Source organism: Leuresthes tenuis, unplaced genomic scaffold (genome assembly GCF_036924035.1).
Source record: "Leuresthes tenuis unplaced genomic scaffold, fLeuTen1.0.hap1 SCAF_3, whole genome shotgun sequence".
In the NCBI taxonomy this organism is placed as follows: domain Eukaryota; kingdom Metazoa; phylum Chordata; class Actinopteri; order Atheriniformes; family Atherinopsidae; genus Leuresthes; species Leuresthes tenuis.
In genome coordinates, this window is record NW_027325357.1 from 18,747,041 (window position 1) to 18,768,526 (window position 21,486).

Genomic DNA, 21,486 nt, shown 5'->3' on the forward strand with positions numbered 1-21,486 from the left:
CTAAAGTTGAGTTCTATGTTTTCTCTTGACTTAACTGGAGCCAGAATAGCACTGAATAGAAAGTCTCGAAACAACTCAGGCTATACAGATTTTTTTTTAAAAACATTTAGACAGACAGCTGTCACTTCCGGTGGCCATGTTTGTTTGGGTACAGTAACTATAAGTGGTCCAATTTAAAACGAATAGAATTTTTATTTCCCTTTTTTGGTTTAATATTAATCACACAACTATAAAAATCGAAGTTAATAATCGTTATGTACCTACACTAATGGTTAAATGCTTTTCTACAACTACTAGGACTCAAAGTTTATATAACCAGATCCCAGTTATTTGTTAACGTATAGAGATACATGTTGATACATGAGATACATGTTGAGGCAGCTCGTTTCCACCTCAGGTGAATGCGGCAGGTGAGTTGGGTCCGGTGGAACGCTGCTTTTCCTCCCAGCTGTGAAAACAAACGGCAGAGGGAGCAGAGAGCCTGCCGTATCCCATCATCTTGTCACAGCAATTAACATCAACCCCGGTCACGTGACGGTCGGACTCTGGCGAGTTGCTCCTATCCTCCACAGTCATGGCGGTGTCAGGGAGTCGCGGAGATGGAGTAAACACCACGTCAACCTCTTGATTTTATGCCGTAGCTTCATGCTGGACTATACCCACCGTCATTTGAGATATTCCAAACATCCTGCAGGCTGCTGTGCTTCCAACGATGAGCGACCGCAGCGTTGATCTGTCGGCTCTGCCTAAAGAGGTCAGGGACCAGCTGGCGGAGTTGGATCTGGAGCTATCCGAAGGTAGGGCGCTCATACAAGGGTTAAATAGTTAAGAGGTGCGGCGATATTTGATGCAAACTGAAGTAAAGTAGGGATCCTGAGTGTGTTCATGTGGAGTCGGGCACAGGCAGCCTTCCCGTGTCAGCTGGGTGAGACTCGGAGCTGCTGCAGTGGATCGGGTCACGATTATAAGAAATTATAAAAACACACACTGACCTCTTTTTAAGCCTTTATTTCTGTCAAATGACATCGCTTCTTTTAAGCCATACAGGGATTGTTATCTGTATAGGCAGCGACTCATGAAATGAAAAAAATGTTTATTTTATTATTCTGCCTTGTCACCCCCCCCCCCCCCCCCCCCCCCTGTATGTTGTTTATCACTGACATCGTCCACATACATATTTTCCACACGTTGCTTTATAGTTAAATGAGCACACACTCCTGTGGAAGAATTTGGGTCAAGTTTGTCATGTGTGCAGTCTCTGAGATCAGTGGGCACTAAATGATGCTGCAACCCCCCCCACCCCCCCAAAAAAAATAAAAAATACTCAGCTCTGCTGCTCTCACAGTATGAACCCTGATCTGCAGTAGATACAGGAGGGTTATTTATTTTAAAAAGCTGATTTTAGGAGAAGGGAATATGGATCGTGCTGTTATGCAAGTCTCCTCCTCACACTGTGAATCACAAGGCAGCAGTTGGATTGGTGCTGTGCAGCTCTCAGGTGCCCGGGGGTGGATGAGTAATGTTATGTTTCTCATAGAGCCAAGCAGGAGGAGGTATGTGTCGCTAATGATGTCTTCAGTCCCCCCTCCATCATGCACTCGTATGCATAACTTGAGCTGCCGTGCTCGTAGGAGGACAGGTGAAACTTCACCTCACATGTCGGAACCTCGGTGGAGACGGCCCCCCTTTATAGCCTTGCACATGTTGTACTGTATGAAAGAGTGCATGTGCGTTGTGGTTATTAATAGACTGCGATTAACAGTCCCAGATAATGAGTATAACAATGGTGGATTGATTGAATGTTCTGTGTGATCGACTCATGGGTGAGATAAGGTGGACATGACATAACTGATCATGTGTACAGCACATAACAATTAGGATTAATGTTATTAGTGCAGCAACTCCTTTCTTGGTAAAATACAAGAAGCTTGACTGTGAAGGATGTAGTCAGTCCAGTAACAGATGAATAAGGCCGTTGTGGGTTGGGGTTTGAGCGCCGTCATGGGATTGCATAATAAGTAAGTGGCACGGAAGCATTTAATGACATTCTTTGTGAAATAGTTTTGGTCCATTTCTATAAAGAACTCACCAGCTGTTTTCAGATTGCTTTATACACTGCCCCCCCCCCCCTAAAAAAAAATATTTTTTTGATTTAGCAACGTAAAAGTAAACAAGCTGCTTGCCATCAAATCGCAGTTGCATTGTTTCAAGTCCCCTTGTATTGAGATTGATCGATCAGTTGACAGTTTCTAAATGTCAGTAAAAAGGATCACTGTGAGCACCACAATTTGATTTGAAAAAAGTCTAAATTCTATGAATTCCACTTCTTAATGCTGATTATTTCTGGTTCCTTTCCTCTCTTTTACATGTCATTTCTAATGCAATTCATTTTAAGTCATCATCTTGGGATTTGTAAAAATACCCATCACCATTTTCTGTCCATTTTACAAAAAAAACTCAATCGATTGTAAAAAAAAAAAAAGAAAGAAAAGAAGTCTATGTATTAATGTATATTTGCAGATAATTTCACAGAGACAATAATTGTTAGTTGCAGTCCTTGTTTACAATAATTTTGCAAGTGGCTCCCAGCTGTTCTGCAGCTGGTTTGCTGGCAGAGCAAGTGGAAATCTATGAGAACTTCTATGAGTCAGAGTTACCTGTGATGGTTTTAGTCTTTTAAGTGAGACCGACTGGTAAAGTGACACCGCTTGTCTCTCTGGTGCACACTCACCCAGCCTCTGAGCGCCACGGTGTCATTTGTAACTTTAGACCAGACACATTTCTTTTGATAACGAAAAGGCTCTGCTGTCCAGATGTCCTGCTCCTGCATTTCCAACTTGTAGAGTGATCGAGTGCCTTTGCCGTCTGCCCAAACGTGCACTCAGCCTGCACAAGGCCGATGGCACAAGCCAAGCAGCAGCTGGACACCCAGTGAGTCTCAAACTTTCTCATGGATATCTTTAACATGACAACAATCCCCCTCATTGTTTTCTTCAAAGATGGGTATCCCCTAGCAACGTAGAGAGGAAAATGTGCATCAGCATTTTGTTTTCATGACAGAAATAGAAGTGGGCTTCAGTGCAAGTGTGTTATGTGTTTGTGTGTATCAGAGAGAGAGAGAGCTCCACCTGCTTTAACTTCCATGACTGTAAGGACACAAAGAAAACCTTTGTGGGGGTCAATATCTTGGTGACTGAGCCAGACTGGAATTTAGAGCACTAAACCACAACTGTTTAAGCTGCTCAGCCCCAGAATATCTGTGGGCATCGAAGTGTCCGCGGAGCCTTTGTTCATTACCTCTGATATGGTTGTGAAAAGTGAAGGTGAATGGCAGAAAGTTCAAAGGGATCACAGATCAAAGTTGTGCAAGTCTAACCTGAACTAGTTAATCATTTGCAATTCCACACTAAGTTCACAGTCTCGAAATAAAACTAGTTCACATTAGTTTCCTCACATTTACAATCTTGTTTATAACCTCCACTGAACTGTCCTCTTCTATGATGGTGTTGTGGAATGCTGTGGATGCAGGTGCATGAGCATCACAGCCATCTTTACAGACACATCTTTCCATTTGTCTGTTTCAGTACAAAACTGTTGAGATATTCAAAAATAAACTGTGATTAAACCCCTGTTTTTATTGCATTGCCTGCTTGATTTGATCATTTTTCAATGCGCACCGATGAAAACATATTAGCCGGCAGAGGCCCAGTGACACGCTTCAAGCTCACAATTAACATCACACTGAAAGTAACAATAGCAGCAAGTAAAAAAAAAACAAGCTGCAACAGCAACAGCAAACATGTCATACGCCTGACGACATTAAGGAAACTGGACAGAAGCTGATGTCCGAGCACAACGGCAGATAAAATCACTCTCTGTGGCAGTGATCGACACAGGTGAGGACAGAGTGGATCAATGTGCAGCTGTCTTTGTCAAAGGCAAAACAAAAGCTACAACTCGCCTTACATGTATCCACGTCTGGCTTTTTGCTGTGCAAAGTCTGTTACATCTTCCAGATTCTGCTGGCGGGCCTCACTTTTTTCGCTCCTTTAGCTGCCTTCTGAAACCCTCCTTTGTGTTAGTGCTCTTTGTTCATTTCTGTTAGCTGTGGGAGTGTTGTGTGCTGCTCACATCCATGTAACCAGATGTCTGTTATCGTCCCGGTGCAGGTGCAATAGCTATATATATTGTTTATGCTTGTTTATGCGGAGAAATCATGTCAACATCGGAAGGTTCTGCCAGAGCGTGCCATCCACTGGGTGCGTCTGGGCACAATATCGCACGACATGTTTGTTGTCGGCAAGAACTTCATTCTGTGCAGCAAGAGAGAGCTGTGCTCACTTCGTGTTCGTTAGAAATACCAAAATAATTGATTTTCAGTCTCAGAACTAACCAGCTTCATTGTACTAGTCCTCAAATGTTCACTTTCTGGTTGGCTTTGGCAAATAATTTGACTTGGTTAGGGTTAGACAAAAATGATAATGCGTAGGGCTAAAGAAGCATTCTTTACAATGCAGCTGTGCTGTCGTGGATGCCATTTTTGCCCTTCACAGGCGATTACTTCCATGACCCCTAAATGTTCCATATTCTTTGAATGTAATTATTGCCCATAACTGCCTGCATGAACAAACAGCACATGGACTCTTTTTTGGAACAGTCCGAAATGACCACGGATAGCGACATGTTCATTATTGTGCTCCATCACCCTTCCTTTGAATTATGTCTTTTGATCATTTGGAAACTAGCTGTTGCAGTTTTGCAGAGGAATCTGTGTCCATTCTTGCTTAACACAAGATTTTAGCTGCTCTTTAGCTCCATGGTTATTGTTGTCTGATTCTCCTGATCGTGTTGCCTCATACAGCTTCAGTAGGAGACAGATCTGAACTGCAGGCAGGCCAGCCGAGCACAAGCACTTTGTCAGCTGTGCTGTTGTAAGTCACGCACAATGAGGTCTTGCACTGTTCTGCTGTAATCTCTCATCCCCCCCCCACTCAAAAAGGAGTTTCCTTGATGATAGCATATGTCTATCCAAATTCACATCTGCACCTCTGTTTCAGTGATACCTACACAGATATGAGAGTGTTTCTCATCTTTGGCATTAAGAACCCAATGTCAGCTGAAACTTATTGACTCATTTGACCACAGAACATGTGTCCACTGTTCTGTCCATCTGAAATTTGCTCCTGCCCAGAGAACTCTGCTGCATTTCTGTGCACAGTTGATATATGCGTCCTCCTTGCATGATACAGTTTCAGGATACATTTCTGGATGAAGCAGCCGACTGTGTTGATTAAAAATGTTATTTTCTAAGGTACTCCTGAGCTCATATGGCTATATTGATCATGATGGCATGACGGTTTCTCATGCAGTGCCGCCTGATCGCTGTAAGGTCATGCGCATCAATACTGGTTTCTGTCCCCGTGCAACCAGACTCCTTGAATTTTCCCCAAAATTTGTACACTGTAGATGTTGAAATACCCAGGTTTTGTGCAATTTTACCATGAGAAAAATATTTTTTATGTATGATTCTCACCCGTCACCATTTAATCTGTTAAATCTTTCAGAATAGTGTTATTTTTATATTCTATAAACTTTTTTTTCTTTGCCACTCTCCAAGCCTTTTTTGAATGTGTTTTGGGTGAGTCCACAACATCGTTGGCTCCGTTAGCCAAACATTGCTGGTCGTCCTTCTGAAATAAATGCCATAATTCAATAGACATTGATCCTAAAAGAATATGATTTTGCCTGATTAGGTTTCAAGCATTACTTTTCATCTTACAGACTAAACACCTCCCTGATGGCCCGGATGTCTATAGCTACTTTTAGCTGAGGCATATTTTTCTGTCATTTGAAAAGGCATCCCACCAACACAGCAGAAACTGCTCAGGGATCGTTCAGTGCTCAAAGCAAAAGAATGCAAGACACTGACATTGCCATTAAACCAGTAAACGTCCAAGACTGTAACCCACAGAACCCAAAAGATGCAATGTCAGCAGCACATGGCTGCAGCAGATGTCACAGGTCAACTCCTTGACTGGTCACAGCTTGTCTATGCCAGTACTTTTAGATAAGTGCTCACACTGGCATGCTAAGCCTGTTACAGTGACGCTAATGTTTACAATGCTCACCATTGTAGTTGAACTTGTTTGCAGGCGTACTCTTGCAAACTACACACAATGTACAGTTGAGATTGATGAGGATGTCATTAATTAATATATCCCATTGCAGTTGAGATATTTGAGTGGACTGACAAACAGAGGTTAACAGCTCAAAGACCTATGCTGCTACTGTTGCTCAACAAAAGTGTTTTGTTTGTAGTATTAAAAACCACATGTCATTTCAGCCCTTACATTTCTAAAGGTTCAAAGTATGTGCAACTCTATGCATGGCCGATAAAGTATGACATCTCTACTGGTCCATTGTGTGCACCTGTGGGTTTCTATAAATGCATCACGTGTCCAATAAGCATACAGTTCCCCACAAGCTGCTATTACTTGCTGTCAATTTTTCTGCACTCAGTAATTTAATTAGCGTCTCGGTCCTTGCTGTAAAGGCCGGGTGGATAACCTCTGGATGTGTGTATTATCTGCTGAACATCCTTCTTACTGCTGTCTGCCCAGGATAATGTGCAGGACAGGCCGGTTTACATGTCGGCATGTCGTTCCATACTGACGGAGAGGGAGAGAAATGAGAGATTATAGTCCTGCCTGCGTCTCTCAATCTAGGTCACACAGCATCAGGGGGCAACATGCCTGGCTCATTTAGCCTTTGAGTCACATTAGGCTTGGACTGCTGCTGGGGATTTCTCTCTCTCTTGCACCCTCCAACTCTAAATGCTCTCTGTTGGTTTTAGTTTTTTCCCCCATCTTGCTGCATTGTTGTAGTTTCTCTTCCATTAAAATTAATAAAATGCATTCTTCCTGGATAAGCCTGGTATTATTCAGTGATGCCATTCAGAGTCTGAAACCCACTATGGATTAATCCATCTCTGCTTATGTGCCACTTTTTTCTGCCCTGTCTGTCTAAGACCATTCTTTCCAAAAACATAGATCTTTAAAATAGATTGCAGCATGAAAGGGGTAAACCCCCCCCCCACACACTTTTTTAATCAGGGGTAGAAGATCTGATCTAAACGATATATTATGATGAATTCCCCTCACAATTTTAGCTGAAATCATGTCATCACATGGTTGCCTGGATGCAGAAGAATTTTACTCGTGATACTCTGATGATTTTGTTTCGTGTGTAAAGTTCTTTCCATTATTTTACACTTAAGGCAGGATGTTGATGTAGTTGCGGTTATAGAGAATGTGAAGTTGACCTCGGTATGTTCGGATGTCACACCGTCGCGTGTGCACAGCTAGTATTTCTACCCCCAAAATGTAGGATCAACCTCTAAAATCAAATGTCTGTCCATTTCTACTTCCAATAAACAAATGCTAAATGTATCTGTCCACTGCAAGTTAAAAAAAATACGTTTTTCATTCGTTTCTAGATTAAAACATACATTTGGAACTCAGTAGTAATGCATATACGGTAACTCCCTGTTATGTACACTCTGCTCTGCTGACTGTATTTGGAAGTATAATATTTCTATTAATAAATTGGATCATATTTTGTGAAAGATTGAACTCTGGCACAATAGCGGGTTGATTAATGGTTAAATCCATTTCTTCTGATAAGGGCCATCTTTTCTCTTGCTTTGTATTCTCCATCGCTTCCCTTCTTCAACACATTTGTTTCTAGTGAAACAAAACTAACAACATCAGCATTCAGAGTTAGTGGGTGAGCAGTCCTTACAAGATGGCGCACCCATCCCAGCATGCAACAGGACACGGCGTGCCTTTCACAAACTCTGTTCACCATCCGCTTATTAAATGAGTTACCCCTGCCATATACATCCACTGAGTATCATCCGAATCGTGTCACAGCCAATCACACTTTGCCCAATCAGTGCAGGAAAGGAAAGTTGGACAGTTCTGGTATTTATTCACTTAATGATGTGATTTGTACTCTCCCTCTGATGGCAGATCATGCTAGATTAAGATCATCCATGATATGAATTTGTCAGATCTTTGGTGAGACGTAATACATACTTCCCAGTTCCAGGGCGTAAGACGGATTAACCACGGTAACTGGTAAGTGTTTAAAGTGTCTGTGATAACAAAGCTCCACCCAGTGCAAATATGAAACTCACTCGTTTCTTTTTTCATCATGAGTAGATATGTTGGCGTTATTAGATGAAGCAGTGGAGGTAATTAGGAAATGGAATAAAGAGGAGAAAACATGCAGCTAATTAGTCAAACCCAATAATTGTCTGTTTACAACATTTTAATCCATGTAGCACTTGCCCCAATCTCTTGACCACTTTGTTGACATCTTTGATAGCAGTTTTTAGACGATATTGGAGTCTGGTTCTCGGCCACGTAGGTGTGTGTATAAGTTTTTCCTAAAAAGATAAAACGTTTCACAAGGATAAATTTAGTTGCTGGTGATATGCAATATAATATATAATATAACTCAATGAGGAAGTGATATGTTACCCGATATTTCATTAAGAAAAACACTGCCGCTGCCCGTTACACACATCCTCGATCTTGGCTCTAAAAGCTCCTGCGTGGAACTCACTGCATCAACGCAGGTGACCATTAAACCATCCGTCTCTGATAAAATGGCAAGCAGTTATCTTTGCCAAGTATTGGAGGTATTTATGCACTGAATCTGTTGCAAACAGTCCATCTAAAGCAGTGTTATTGTTGTCACTGTGTCAATATTCAGTATTGAACTGTCCCAAACAATTACATCATTCTTTATTACAACTGTGTGACCAACAAAGTGCTCTCCCTCCCTGCAGCATTTCAGCATCAGGGAACAACAAACCCAATCAGTCTCAAATCAGGAGTCTGAGGTAATAGTGAAATTCAACGTTGCTTATAGAATAGCAACAAAACAGACGTCCTTTACTGGATTTAAGTCATAAATAATTATCTCGAAAAAGAAGAGGTTCAATATAAGCCCGACTCACAGAATACCAGCATATATACGCTCTGATCTGAATAAAGGCAAATGCTTACCAGCACCGTAACTACCAGTGAGTACAGGAGATGACAAAATTGTAACCTTTAAAATTATTAGTGGCACTGAAAGCCAGAATTTGGGTGCACTCAAATTTTGTGCTGTTGCATCTAAAAGAAAAAATTATTTATTTCGAAGAATTTATTTGTGTGTCAGTTTACCCTCGTCCATGTCAGGGACAGAAAGGAAGCTGATTTAGCTCCCTAACTGTTGCAGGAGAACTGTCCTCTGATCTTCAGCGCTCCAGGCTACATATTTGGTCTCGCCATGAAATGAGAAACTCTTCCACCACTCGTGTCACACAAAAACACAACAGCAGGTTTCAGGGTTTCGGGTTTTTTTTTATAATCTAAACCGTAATGTTTTCTAATTTTGCCACAAATGAAGACCACGCACAGGAGCGCTGAAACCTCGAGTAAAAAAAAATGTCTGAATTATTTAGATGAGACTCGAGTGCACGCCTCCACACAGACACACACTGTCTCACTTTTAACTCCACAGGGAACCTCAGGTGGACTCTCAATCTGTTTTGCCTTTAAAGTTTGCCATTTATGAAACCCTTTGATAATTCTAATCAAGCTCTCTCTCATTTTGTCTGGGTCCTTTCTTTGGCAGCAACTAAAAAGAAACACAACTCAAACAAGTAACACAGGGAGGATGACGATGGTTGAGAAGAGTAAGTGGTGCTTGGGTCATTGTGCTGTTCACTGAATTATTGAATAGTGCCGAGTAGAAGAAGCAGATCTCAGTCTTCCTGCAACACGTGCTTTAGACCAGTGAGAGCACTTTCATTTAATCCAAGTTTCTTTCACCCTTATGACAAACAGAAAGAAAAAAAAAACAACTCTTGAGCTTGTGATTGTGCAGGTGAACAAGAGCTGCAGTGATTTCTTAATTATAAGCAGGCTGATCAATTTTATTTGAGGAACGTTTGTTGAACTGTTAATGTTTTACTTGACTGATGGAATTGTTTTAATCATTTCTGATGCAGTTTATGTAAATTGAGCAAATATAACCCTAAAATGATAAGCAGCATCCTTCTTTCATCTTATTTCACGCCCCTCTTTATTTCTTAAGCGCTTTTTTTAATGTTGATTTGACGTGTCACTGCTTAATCACGGTGGATGTACATTTCATGTTCCCTCGTGAATCACCACATGGATCTTGTTGCTATGGACATGGCCCATGAGGAACCCCCGCACCGCTGCTCACACACACCCCTTTACTCTGTGAATTTTCCATGAAGCCTTTCCAGATTAAAACAGCCATATGTTGAAGCTAGCACAATTAGATGCTGTGCTAAGCAGTCAAAACCTTTAGAGTAAACATGAGGCTTCTGCTGCTCCAAATGTGTTGGAGAATTAACTGTTTCTCGGCTGACTTTGGAAGATCGTAAATCATAGTAGTTCAGTGAGAGTTTTAAGGTGATTCTCATCAACCCAGTCAGGAAAAATGTTACTGTATTCTGTTTATTTAATCTTTTTTAGGTATCTGAGCTCAGTATGAGTCACTTATGTAAAATAATCAGTGTTTAAAATCCTCTGTTTTTGACGTAGTTGTATAGATTTACCAAAACTTGGTCTAGATTTTGTCATATGTTGCCATACTTGCTGTACCTGGCCCTTGCACTTGGTCAGCCTCTGGAGAGAAACCTCACAGTAGAATTTAATTTGAATTTGGAAAGTAATTTGCTTCGTGTGTTGATAAAGAGTGCTCATTTTAATGTTGGTCCTGTAATGCTGGCTGTGTGAGGACAAAGGGCAGGGTCAGCCAAGCTTTCAGGTCCTCTGAAATGACTGCATCCAAAGATCACAGCCACTGAGTCCCTCTGAACCTTGATTTTTTTTATTTTATTAAGACCAAAACAGATGGTCACTTCCTCAGTGATGTGGCAAAGGTAAGTGCATCTATTAGAGGGTTTGGGTTTCTTAGACAACGTGCTACGTCGTACTCTAAGCATCTTTAAGTGTTCTCGAATATCTTCAGCTGTATTTCATATAGTTATTTGAACATTTCACCCACCAAGGCAACTCAGGCAGACTGCAGTCAGATAAGCAGCACATGCAGTCAAGAGATCTGACAGGTTGCAGCCAGATCCCAGAGTTTAATCCAATTATTTTAACCTACATAGCCTGGGTTTCAGCAACAGGTACATCATCATCAAGTCTCAGCGAGACAGCTTGACATGTCATCATCGCAGAAATGATTTTGAAGAAATGATTAAATAGAACTACCTTTCCCTCTACTCAACCAGAATTTCTCATCAGCTATGCCACACATAGCTGCTTTATTCATTGATCATTTTCTCTTTCCTAAAGTCCTAATGAGCCACTTTATAATTCCTTTTGTAATTGTCAGTTATGAACAGGGTCAAGCATGACTGCTTTTGCAAAGCACTGAATGTTAGGCTGAGCTGCACAAACACACCTAACTGCTGCATTTGCTCAGCAGACCCTTAACGAACAGGAGCCGTACGTGTCTTTAATTCAATCTGTATTCTTTTCACTATTTTTCCCCACATGTAACACTGTCACCAGGTAGTTTCTTTGTCTTAACTGTTCACAGCGTTTCCCAGTGTTGACCCAAACGGCAGTTTGGGAGGTGTGGTGTCAGGTGTGTCGGCCACACCTTCTTCCTTCATTCTTCCTGCTGCAGAGTAACCCAACGAAAGACATGACAGCAGGAGATGGAAGCTGGTCCACTGGCTGAGTGGCTGTTTCCTTTCAGTTACCTCCTTGCACTTATTCGCCTCTCTGCTTTGTAAGCCTTGTTATTACTGCTTCATGCCCTCTGGGGCCTGCGTGTGAGTGTGCGCACACATGTGTGTGTGTGACTGTAGTGTGGTCACTCCCACTTTGAGTTGAGCTTAATAACCGTGTGGAGGAAAACACGACTCGCTCTGTTACCTGAGTTGGCCGCACCCAGAATCATTTGAGACCTACAGAGAAAAATATGTGTGTGCGTGTGTGTGTGTGTATGTTAAGGCCCTAAGCTTTTAAAAAAAAAACAACACTTCTTTCACTCACCTGTGCCTGTAATACCAGTTTTATTGTTTGAGCCAGTAAAGGTGGGCATGAAGCTTCTCTTTGTGGAATATAATGCCCGTTGACAGAATACTCTGATGTTTCAGTGTATGTGGTAGACTTGTCTTTTTGTTGGTGTGTCTCTGCTGTTTAACTTCTGAAACAGAAATAATTTGCTCGTTTCAGTCACAACAAACATCATTGCTGCACTCTCCCAACATTCTAGTTATGGCAAGCTGACACCTGTGAATGAATGATGATGCAGAGTGTATTTCCACTTTTAAAATAGAAGACAAGGTTCAACTATTAGGGCTTTAGGCTTAATAATAGCTAAATTGGTTCTGTGAGTAATATTGTCACCCAGAATATCATCCACACAGCTTGACACACGTGCGGTCTTGTATCAACCTGCACGCTGAGCTCATCATTCACACAAGTTCACAAGTGCGGTGCCAAGAAAAAAGAACCCTCTGAAATGGCCGGCATTTTTGTGTAAATTTGCTTTGAAATCAGAGCTGCTTTGACTTAAAGAAGAGCAAAGAAAACTCACAGGTAGCGTCTGCTGATGTGAACTGTGTCTCGCCAAAGATTTAAGCTCAGAAAGTGATGTTGGAGTTTAGATATTTCCCAGTCCACATTTAAATAAGCTGCCTGTCTGTGGAGATCATCAGTAATGTGCCTCCAGCTGATTCCAAAGGATCAACACAAAATGCACATTGATGAAACTAAGAAGCCCAGAAGCCCAGTGTTAGTTTAGACTTGATTAACTTTTGATGTTGATTTGTACGTGGATTATGATGCAGGGATTTTTTTTTTTCATTCAGCCTTGGGGGAGGTATGCAGTCTGAAACTGCTCTTGTGTGAAAAATCAACAAATAAACAGACCTAAAATAGTTAGAACGACACTGTTCTTGGACCATCGTGATTTAGAGGCTGCTTCTTCTCTCGGCCTGGTCAGCTCATCATTTATTAAGATCTCTAACTAGTAGTCTTGTAGTCCAGCAGAAGTTTGACAAACGGCTGCAGCAGGACAGTGACCCTAAACTTCAAAGCAAATCTACTGTAGAGAGACTTCAAGCATCGAAACAAAGGAAACCGGCATGTTGCAGTGCTCTGTCTGAGCTCAGACCTCAAAGGTCCTGCCACACAAATAACTATATTGATGGTTGTTAATTTTGTTCCAGTCCAAGTGGATTATGGAGTCCGCACCACAGCTACATATAACGGCAGCAAAAGTGCTTGCGTGCGCTCCTCCGTAGTGCTGAAAGATGAACAGCTCCAAGTCTGTTTTTATTATCATTCGTTATGATATTCAAGAGGCCGTCAAACTGATCATGCAAATGAAAGTGTGAATATAATTTGTCCTCCTTTGAAGACGCTGTTCTCATAACAGAGTCGCAGATTCTCCTCTTGTCTCTGTAGAATTTTTTTGAACCCCCACCTTTCTGTTTTTTTGTTATTTTTTCCTTTCTCTGATCAACGTCCAGCAGTAGCAGGTTATCCCAAATCCATTTTGGGACATCGGTGCAGGTGGAACGCACAGCACACGCTTGGTGTCGCTGTTTATAGAACATAATCGCCTCTTTATAGTTGCTGTTACACATCTCTGTTAGTTAGATTGGTCCGAAAGTTCTCTCTAATGTTCTGCAGATCTGAACCACAGCTGCAGCAAATTCTCAACCACTTAGGTCCCCTCTGCTGGTCTGCTAAAGACAAAGGCACATTGTGTAGAATTTCTACATAACCAATGCAGCCCAGTTATTTCTACATTCAACAATAGAGTATATGAAACTTTTGGTGGCTTGTACTGGGTGTGTGTGTACAGTGGCTGGTGTGTGTGAGTGATTTGGTTGGGTTTAAATGCTGCTTTAAAGAGGCCGCTGGGAGGCTTCAGTAGGATGTTTATTCCACAGATAAAACTGTCGGCCCTTTAAGCTCCAGGAACGTCAGTTTGCTAAATAAACAACGACCCCGTTGAAAATAACAGACTTGAACTCAATTGACAAAGACAGGCACACAGCCAAAATGGTGTCTGTGACTGACATGGTATGTTACACTAGGAAGATCTGACTTCATGCTTGGTGTTGTGTGGTTACAGTGTTTGTCCTATCTTCAGATCTTGTTGAAGCGGTCTGTTTTTTTTTTTTGTGACAAAACATCTGGAAGCCCACGTGCCACGAGCTGGTGTTGACATGACTGCAAATAGTTGGTTTTGAGAGAGCAACTGAGGCCAATGAGATGAGGGTGAGCAAGAAGCAGAGAAAGAGAATGGAGATTGGTAGCTAATTACTATTCAGACTGAGTGCCTGTGGGGTAAAAAGACGAGTGCAGTCCTACCACAATTCAAATAATCCGAAGTTCGAAAGGGAGAGAGCGTTCAGGGCTGAGAGGAGGCACGGCTTTGATGTTTCTCCCTTTAGCTGGTGAAAAAATTAAAAAAGACTATGAGGTGGGGTTTTTTTTTTCGACAAGGCAACTGTGAAACCAATTTGCAAGAGGGGAGACGTGACGGCCTCGCGTGAAGCTAAACACTGAAATGATTTGATCGTGACCTCCAGCATTAGCACAGACACGTCTGGGTCACTGTGAGAAAGTGGGTTAACGAGTGAGGCCCTCTTCTCCCCGATGGAGCTGCGCGTTGCCTCTTAAACAGATTTTATTTATCCGAGTCACAATTGTGGGAAGACTGGGCACCTTTCAATGGAAGATTCCTCTCAGGGTGTCATAGTTTTTTTTTCATGTGCCAGTAACGTGTAAGATCCTGTTATGATGCAACCGTGTTTACCTGGTAGTTCACTGGTAGAATGCACTCCTTTCGCAGAGGTTTAACCCTTCACCTCCAACTGCCGGAGTCCCATGATGCAAGCATGAAATGAAAAAGGAAAAAAAAACAAAACAGATGATTTCCAAATCATCCAGATGGAAGAGTGATTACACTGAGTTTCATTTAATGCCACACCAGCCCCTCCCCCATCACTGACTCCATCCCTCTCCCTAAGTCTTTCTGCAGAGAAACTGCATGTTCACACAAGCTAAAAATAAATCACGTGACTGAGTGTGGCCAACTGTACCGCTCATGCATTACTTATGGAAGTGTGTGCTTTTCTTCCATTTTTTTTTTCTAAGAAAAAAAGCTTCCTGGTCCCTGAGGAAATATAATGTTGGAGTGGGCTCTCCTCTCAGGCGATATATTCCCTGAGTGACCGTAGTCATGTCCGGCGCATTGTTGTTAGTGTGCCTAGATGCGTAAATTGCTTAAGCGCTGCTGCTGCTTTGTCTGTTGTGGTAAAGAACTGTGATAGATGTCAAGATGCTCTGACTGAAGCTAAGTTTACCATCCAAACCTATTTTAAAAATCCATCACAGTTTACAGATGAAAACCCAGGTTCAGATTTGAGACTCTATGTCGTGTTTCGACCACACAAGTTAGGTTTTGTTTTATCACCAGTGTCCATCGGTGGAGTTTTCAGCTGTATTTCATGGTCTCCATCCTCAGGAACTTGTTTTTACTGGCAAATCCTGTTTTTATTCTCAGTAAGAACTAGGACATGTGTTGTCTGTACATTGATAAAAAAAAAATATATATATATATATTTATCATATACACATTTTGTAAACCCTGGTTGTGTTAGAACTTGTTTTTTATGTTTGTTAAAAAAATTATTAGTATCTTCTGTGCAACTTGTGTGATCACCACACTCTGGCCTCATCATATTTCAACAGGCATTATTTAATTAAAACCAATAGAAATTGTGTGCAAAGTTATGACATTGTAATAATCTTAAATTATCGGTAATTGTTGTGATTTCTTTCTACCACAATGCCCTCATAGATTAGTTCAAAATATGGCCTTTACATGTAACTGCATGGCTGACAGTTGTACGCTTGTGTCTGGATGCCTAAAAATCCTCATCTAATGTCTGTTGCCCTCTTTGGTGAAACTTAGGAAAGGCGAGAACTTCAGGAGAGGTACGACCTCAGAGCAGTGATTACTTCTCAGAGTGGGATCAGTCACTGGCCAATATTATCACTCAGAAGTACAAACTGTATTTATACTCGAGAGCTCATTGAGGGGTCAGCTTCTTTTCCAGTGACATTCATTTGTGAAAGCAAGATGAATAAGACTCAGGCAAACAACCAAGTGGTAAAAAGACATCGATACACTTTGTTAGATTAAATTAGATAAACTTTATAATTAGGGAGAACAGTTTGTTTGATAAACTGATTAAAATATAAAATTATATACATTGATTTAAGAAACAGCAACCTTTTTCCTAAAGAGTATGGGGTAGAAGATGATAAGGGGATAACAGGTAGGTCCCTTGTTGTTGTGGCAGTCAGTATAATAAAGGTAAGGCTTGAGAGGAAGCAAGTCAGCCACTGGCAGGCATATTGAATGAACCCTCACCACTTGCTGCGACCAGCAAAGCGAGGGCAGCTTCTACACATAGATTTTTTTGTACGTCTGAAAATCTGACAGCTTTACCCTCAGAGGAGTTTGGCAAGGAGTGTTTGCAAAGCATCAGGGCCAGCGGGGATCTCAGTGAGCCTGTGTTGGGTCTGGTGGGATGGAGGAAGATACAGATGGGCTGTCAGCAGGAGGGACTGAAGTAGGCGTCAAAGGAACTCTTTGCTGGCCTCCCACTTGACTAAGGTTTAAATCGGTCCCCCGACTCAGAATTCCTCTTCTTCTGTGCTCTGGTTGCACCATCGCTCAGCTCTGCCTTTCTGCCCTCTCCTCATCCTCACCTCTTCCTCCTTTGTGCTTTTGTCATTTCCATTTAATCTCCATGTGTCTCTTCAACATTCATACCGCTTGGTTTTCTCTCAGTGACTCTGAATCATCCCGTCTCTTGCCCACGCTTCCGCATGCGTCCGGATTTAGTCTTGTTTTGTTTCTCACTACACTGAGGCCGGAACTGAGCCACATTTTTGACGCCTGCAGCCATCTCTAGAGATTACTGCAACACTGTGCGCATCCATCTGTTTTCATTCTCTCCCTTACTACTTTTCCTACCTGCATCTCTTATCTTATTATCTTATCTTATCTCTTATCTTATCTCTCCTTCCTTGATCACAACTCTTGTATTTAAAAAGATGTCCCCTTTCGGGCGTATCGAAGAAAATCCAAAAGTAGCTGACTGAAGTTGAATCTTTAAAACATTTCTTTGAGATCTTAATATGCTCAACATTTTTTTTTCTTTTTTCTTTTACAGGTGACATCACACAGAAGGGCTATGAGAAGAAAAGGACTAAACTCCTGGCTCCTTACATAATCCAGACTCCAGGTAAGAACTGAGTTGATCTGACATTCAGGGGAAGGCCATGTGAATGTTGTTTATCATGCTGCAAAAGCACATGTCAAGAAGTGATACATATTAGACAGCAAATGAGCAGTCTGTTCTTGAAGTCAGTGCATCAGAAGCATGAAACATTAGAGAGCATGATGGACTTTGACAAGCGACAAATTGTGATATCTATCCTTGGTTAAGGCTTATCCAAAGCAGCTGGTCTTGTGGAGTCTTGAGAGTGGTTAGTGTGTGCTGAGATTGGTTCAAGCAAAGATGACCAGTGACCCTGTAGTGCATGTTAGGAGTGAAGGGTCTGATCCCATAGAAGAACTTCTCCACTGCACTAGCCACACATTGATCAGTGTCCATGCTGGCTGTGAATATTATGAAAAGTGAATATCAGAACTTGACCAAGAAGAAGATTTGAGATTCGCCTCTTGCCATGTCGACATGGTCAGTTAAAGTTTGTTATGTTGAGCTTCACACAATGAATTGTGTTTTGAACATATTGCTGACAAAAAAGTGGGAAAAAATAAAAGTCACAGGCAAACACTTTAAAAATAAGTGTTTATAGAAAGACAACTAAAGTCTTGATCGAATGAATAAAAAGAGAAGCGTTCACTGACCTCGGTGATGTATAGTAAGATATGAGGAGGAAACGCTCTCCAGAGTTGTAGCAGATCTACCACAACTTTCAAAACCACTTTTTTATGAGGAGCTTTTACAACTTTTTTTCTATTAAGAATTATGAAGTAACTAAACTCTTGAAAAGCTGTTTTTCTGTGTCATCCCTTGTTGAAAGCTTCAAGCCTTTTCAATCATTTACAGCCTCACTGTTTGGTGTGGTTGTCAGAAATGAGCCCTGCTGCAGTATTAAACACACCCAACTTTCATGCTGTGGGGTCTTGAAGTATTCTTGTGCATCACCGAGTTAAACCATGAAGGTGAGCAGATTTTCAGAGGATGATAAAAGATCTTCCACTTGTTTCGGGTTACCAGAACTGAAAAATGGAGACTTTGCTCTCGGCACTGGCCACCGATGTTTCCGCTTAGTATGTGGAGGTATGTGCTTCTTGTACTAAAGCGTGTTTGTTGTGTTTGTTTGACAGTGTCACCACCTCAGAATGACATACCGCCTCCTGCTCCGAGCTCTTCTAGCCATGCCCCTCCCCCTGCCAGCTCATCTCGGTATCGTGAACGTCGCTCCCGCAGGACACATCGCAGTGGAGGAACCAGGGATGACCGCTACAGATCAGGTCAGCAAGAAAAAAAGATATCAAGAGTACACCTGCATCCTGCTTGACCCTGTTCCTCCAATGCAAAAGACCTTTGATGGGCTCACATCAGCTTCACCTATTGCACCCGTCTGTTTTTAAGCTCAGCTGTCTCTGTGGGGCCAATTATGCAGACGTTTATTGGAAGTGCATTTGTGTTTGTAAGTGTGAGGGGCAGATGGCAGTGCATTTCTGCAGCTGGGGAGCCCATCAGTGAGGACCCCCATTCCTACAACAGAGTGATGTCATTGCTCGACTATGTCTGCTTGGGCTGTATAGAAAGCAGGACAATGCTGATCCGGAGGGAGAAACCCGATGCTAGCAAAACTAAGCTGTAGAGTTAAGGTGAAAGAGCAAAAAGCACATAAGGATGTTATTAGGAATGTTTTCTCACTGAGGTTTAGACTAAGAATTCCCCTTTCAGATAAGCATCCTGCTGTTTCTTTTTTTATATAGTAGTGTACATCAACTCATCCATTTTTGTGCAGCACTTATCAAACGCATATCCAACACAAAGTGCTTTAGATCAAAAGCAAATGCTGGAATAAAACCATATAGAACATTAAAAAAGCCCAAACGTATGACTCATAAAAGCTATTTAGCTGTAATATATGAATACGAATAGCAATAAAAGCTAAATAAATATGCGAATCCACAGCCAAACACTTTACCTTGAGCGTGTATTTTTCTATTATATATGCATCTAGATTCTTTACACCTTTTTTACCAAGTTTCATGAAATTTAGCCGCTTAGTTTTTGCGTAAATCTTCTGAGTAACAAAAGGTTAAAAAAATGTCACAGAACACATACCTCTGCCAAGGAGACTCAACAGAGGAATAAAGTGACTGTCATTTAATGGATGATACAAGTATCATTTAGTTGCCTTTACTTTGCTTTGGCTTTCTCAGCCGTTGCACCTTTTAAACAACCTGGTCACTACTACACTCACACTATTGACTGGTTTCAGATGCTCTGTCTGAATTTCTATGTCCTATAAATGACGTTGCCGGTTTTAGACGTATATCAAAGTAGCATTCATAGAAAGTAATAATAGATTCAAACGAGCTGCCCACTTGTGTCCGTGTTGATTAGAGCTGGAGTAAAAGGCACTGCAAACCTCTACAAAAACCCACTGTGCTTATCGCCGTGGAGACAGCCCTCATCCTCTCGGACTTGTGTAAGGTGTCAGGCTCTCCTGACGCTCCTGTGTGAGGGAGGACTTCTGCACATTATGAGAAAGGATGATTTAGCCCTTAGCAATCTGTTAAGCAGAGCGCCAGTTATGTAATTATGGTCCCCGCTGCTGCTGTGAAGTGAGCTGTGCTTGATGATTTATTCAAATCAGTTGATGTTTGAGCAAAAATTATTTTCACTCAAATAAAAAAAATGTGTCCTTTCTTTTTTTCAGTGAGCTGTCTTTTGTTGCGCATGTTTTGTTGCGTATTCTGAATGTGTTGCTGCTTCTTAATGCGCCTGTGGGTGTCATCAAGTGAAAGTGTTTCTGTGTTTATTGCTGTGTGCATATGTGTGTGTGTGTGTGTAGGCATGTGAGTGGGATAATGCACAGCTTTGTTCTCTCCTTGTGGATTCCTGCCACAGCAGGAAACACTGTCATCTTCTGAAGATATTTCCTCTTACTCCTCTAAAGATTATAACACAATCTTGCTGGAACAAGGCTACAATATTAAGACTGGAAATAACTGGAAGGAAGTTTGAGGCAGAGGTTACCTAACTATGCAGCTTGTAATCACTTAAAACAAAGGAATGCTTCCCATCAAGTCAGCGCAGGTTGAATGTGTTTTATCATCAGAGAGATTTTCTTCTCTCAGACTTTATCTGAATAATGGCTTCATAAAAGAATAGCTCCCCTCTGGATTGATTTCTTAGGACAATAAATCAGTTTTATATTTTCTTTCTTCTCCCGGGACCCTGAATTGGATTAAGTGTGTATCGAAAATTAATGGATTGATTTTCTTTCTTCTTTCTGGATGAATAAAACAAACATTCCTCTTCAACACTTCTTCACCTGCCACAGAACCTCTTATGGAAACTAAGGCTCAATTCCAATTTGTCCCCTTGGCCCCACCCGTCTGCCATTTTTCATTCTTGAAAGCAGGCTTGGTGCCCCTTTTTGTGTCGTGAAAACAAAGAGAACAACTTTAGAGGATGGGGACCCAAAGTGGGAACCAGTGATCTAGCTAACTATCTAAATGACCCCCACCCCCCTGTTCAAAGGGCTGGTTGACCTCTACCTATTGATCCCTAAAAGGAAAGGGGCAAATTATATGCATAATGAAGAGTGAGGACTGTAAAATTTGAGTGTAGAATTCGTTATCTGCAAGTTTTCCTGTGTTTCCACCTTATTTAGAAATATTGCAGCTTCCAGTATTTTAAACTGCAGGGACTGTGCAAAGGATACAAAAAAAGGAAGAAAAAAAAGATCAATCATCCACAGATATAAAGACCTTGGACTCAGCAAGAAATAAACAAAATATGCTGCATCCATTTAAAAAAAACAATCTTTTCGTTTTCTTTACTGTTTTGCTGGGTTAAATTACATATAGAGCCATCAGTATGAAGCTATGTCGAACTAAAAAGTGTATATCGTCTTCTGTCAATGCAGATATCCATACAGAGGCAGTACAAGCTGCCCTGGCTAAACATAAAGAGGAGAAGATGGCACTTCCTATGCCTACAAAAAGGCGGTCCACCTATGTGCAGTCTCCCATTGAAACTCGCACACCACCAGGTAAGACACAAAAAGGGAAAATCCTCTTGATCTCCTCTCCTGTGATGACATTGCAGTTGGAAATTTAGCCAGG

The 21,486-nt window shown here is 41.5% G+C and overlaps 1 protein-coding gene across 5 annotated transcripts in view; it reads left to right on the forward strand.

The window, feature by feature from the left end:
* Positions 1-539: 539 nt before the first annotated feature.
* Positions 540-21,486, forward strand: part of dip2bb (disco-interacting protein 2 homolog Bb) — a 43,961-nt gene continuing 23,014 nt past the window's right edge. For all 5 annotated transcript variants that reach the window (XM_072382303.1, XM_072382305.1, XM_072382304.1 and 2 more), the window contains exons 1-4: positions 540-797; positions 17,315-17,386; positions 18,499-18,645; positions 21,288-21,413. In XM_072382303.1, the coding sequence (XP_072238404.1) occupies positions 713-797; positions 17,315-17,386; positions 18,499-18,645; positions 21,288-21,413 (430 nt within the window). In that variant the 5' untranslated portion in view covers positions 540-712. The remainder of the gene's footprint in view (positions 798-17,314; positions 17,387-18,498; positions 18,646-21,287; positions 21,414-21,486) is intronic.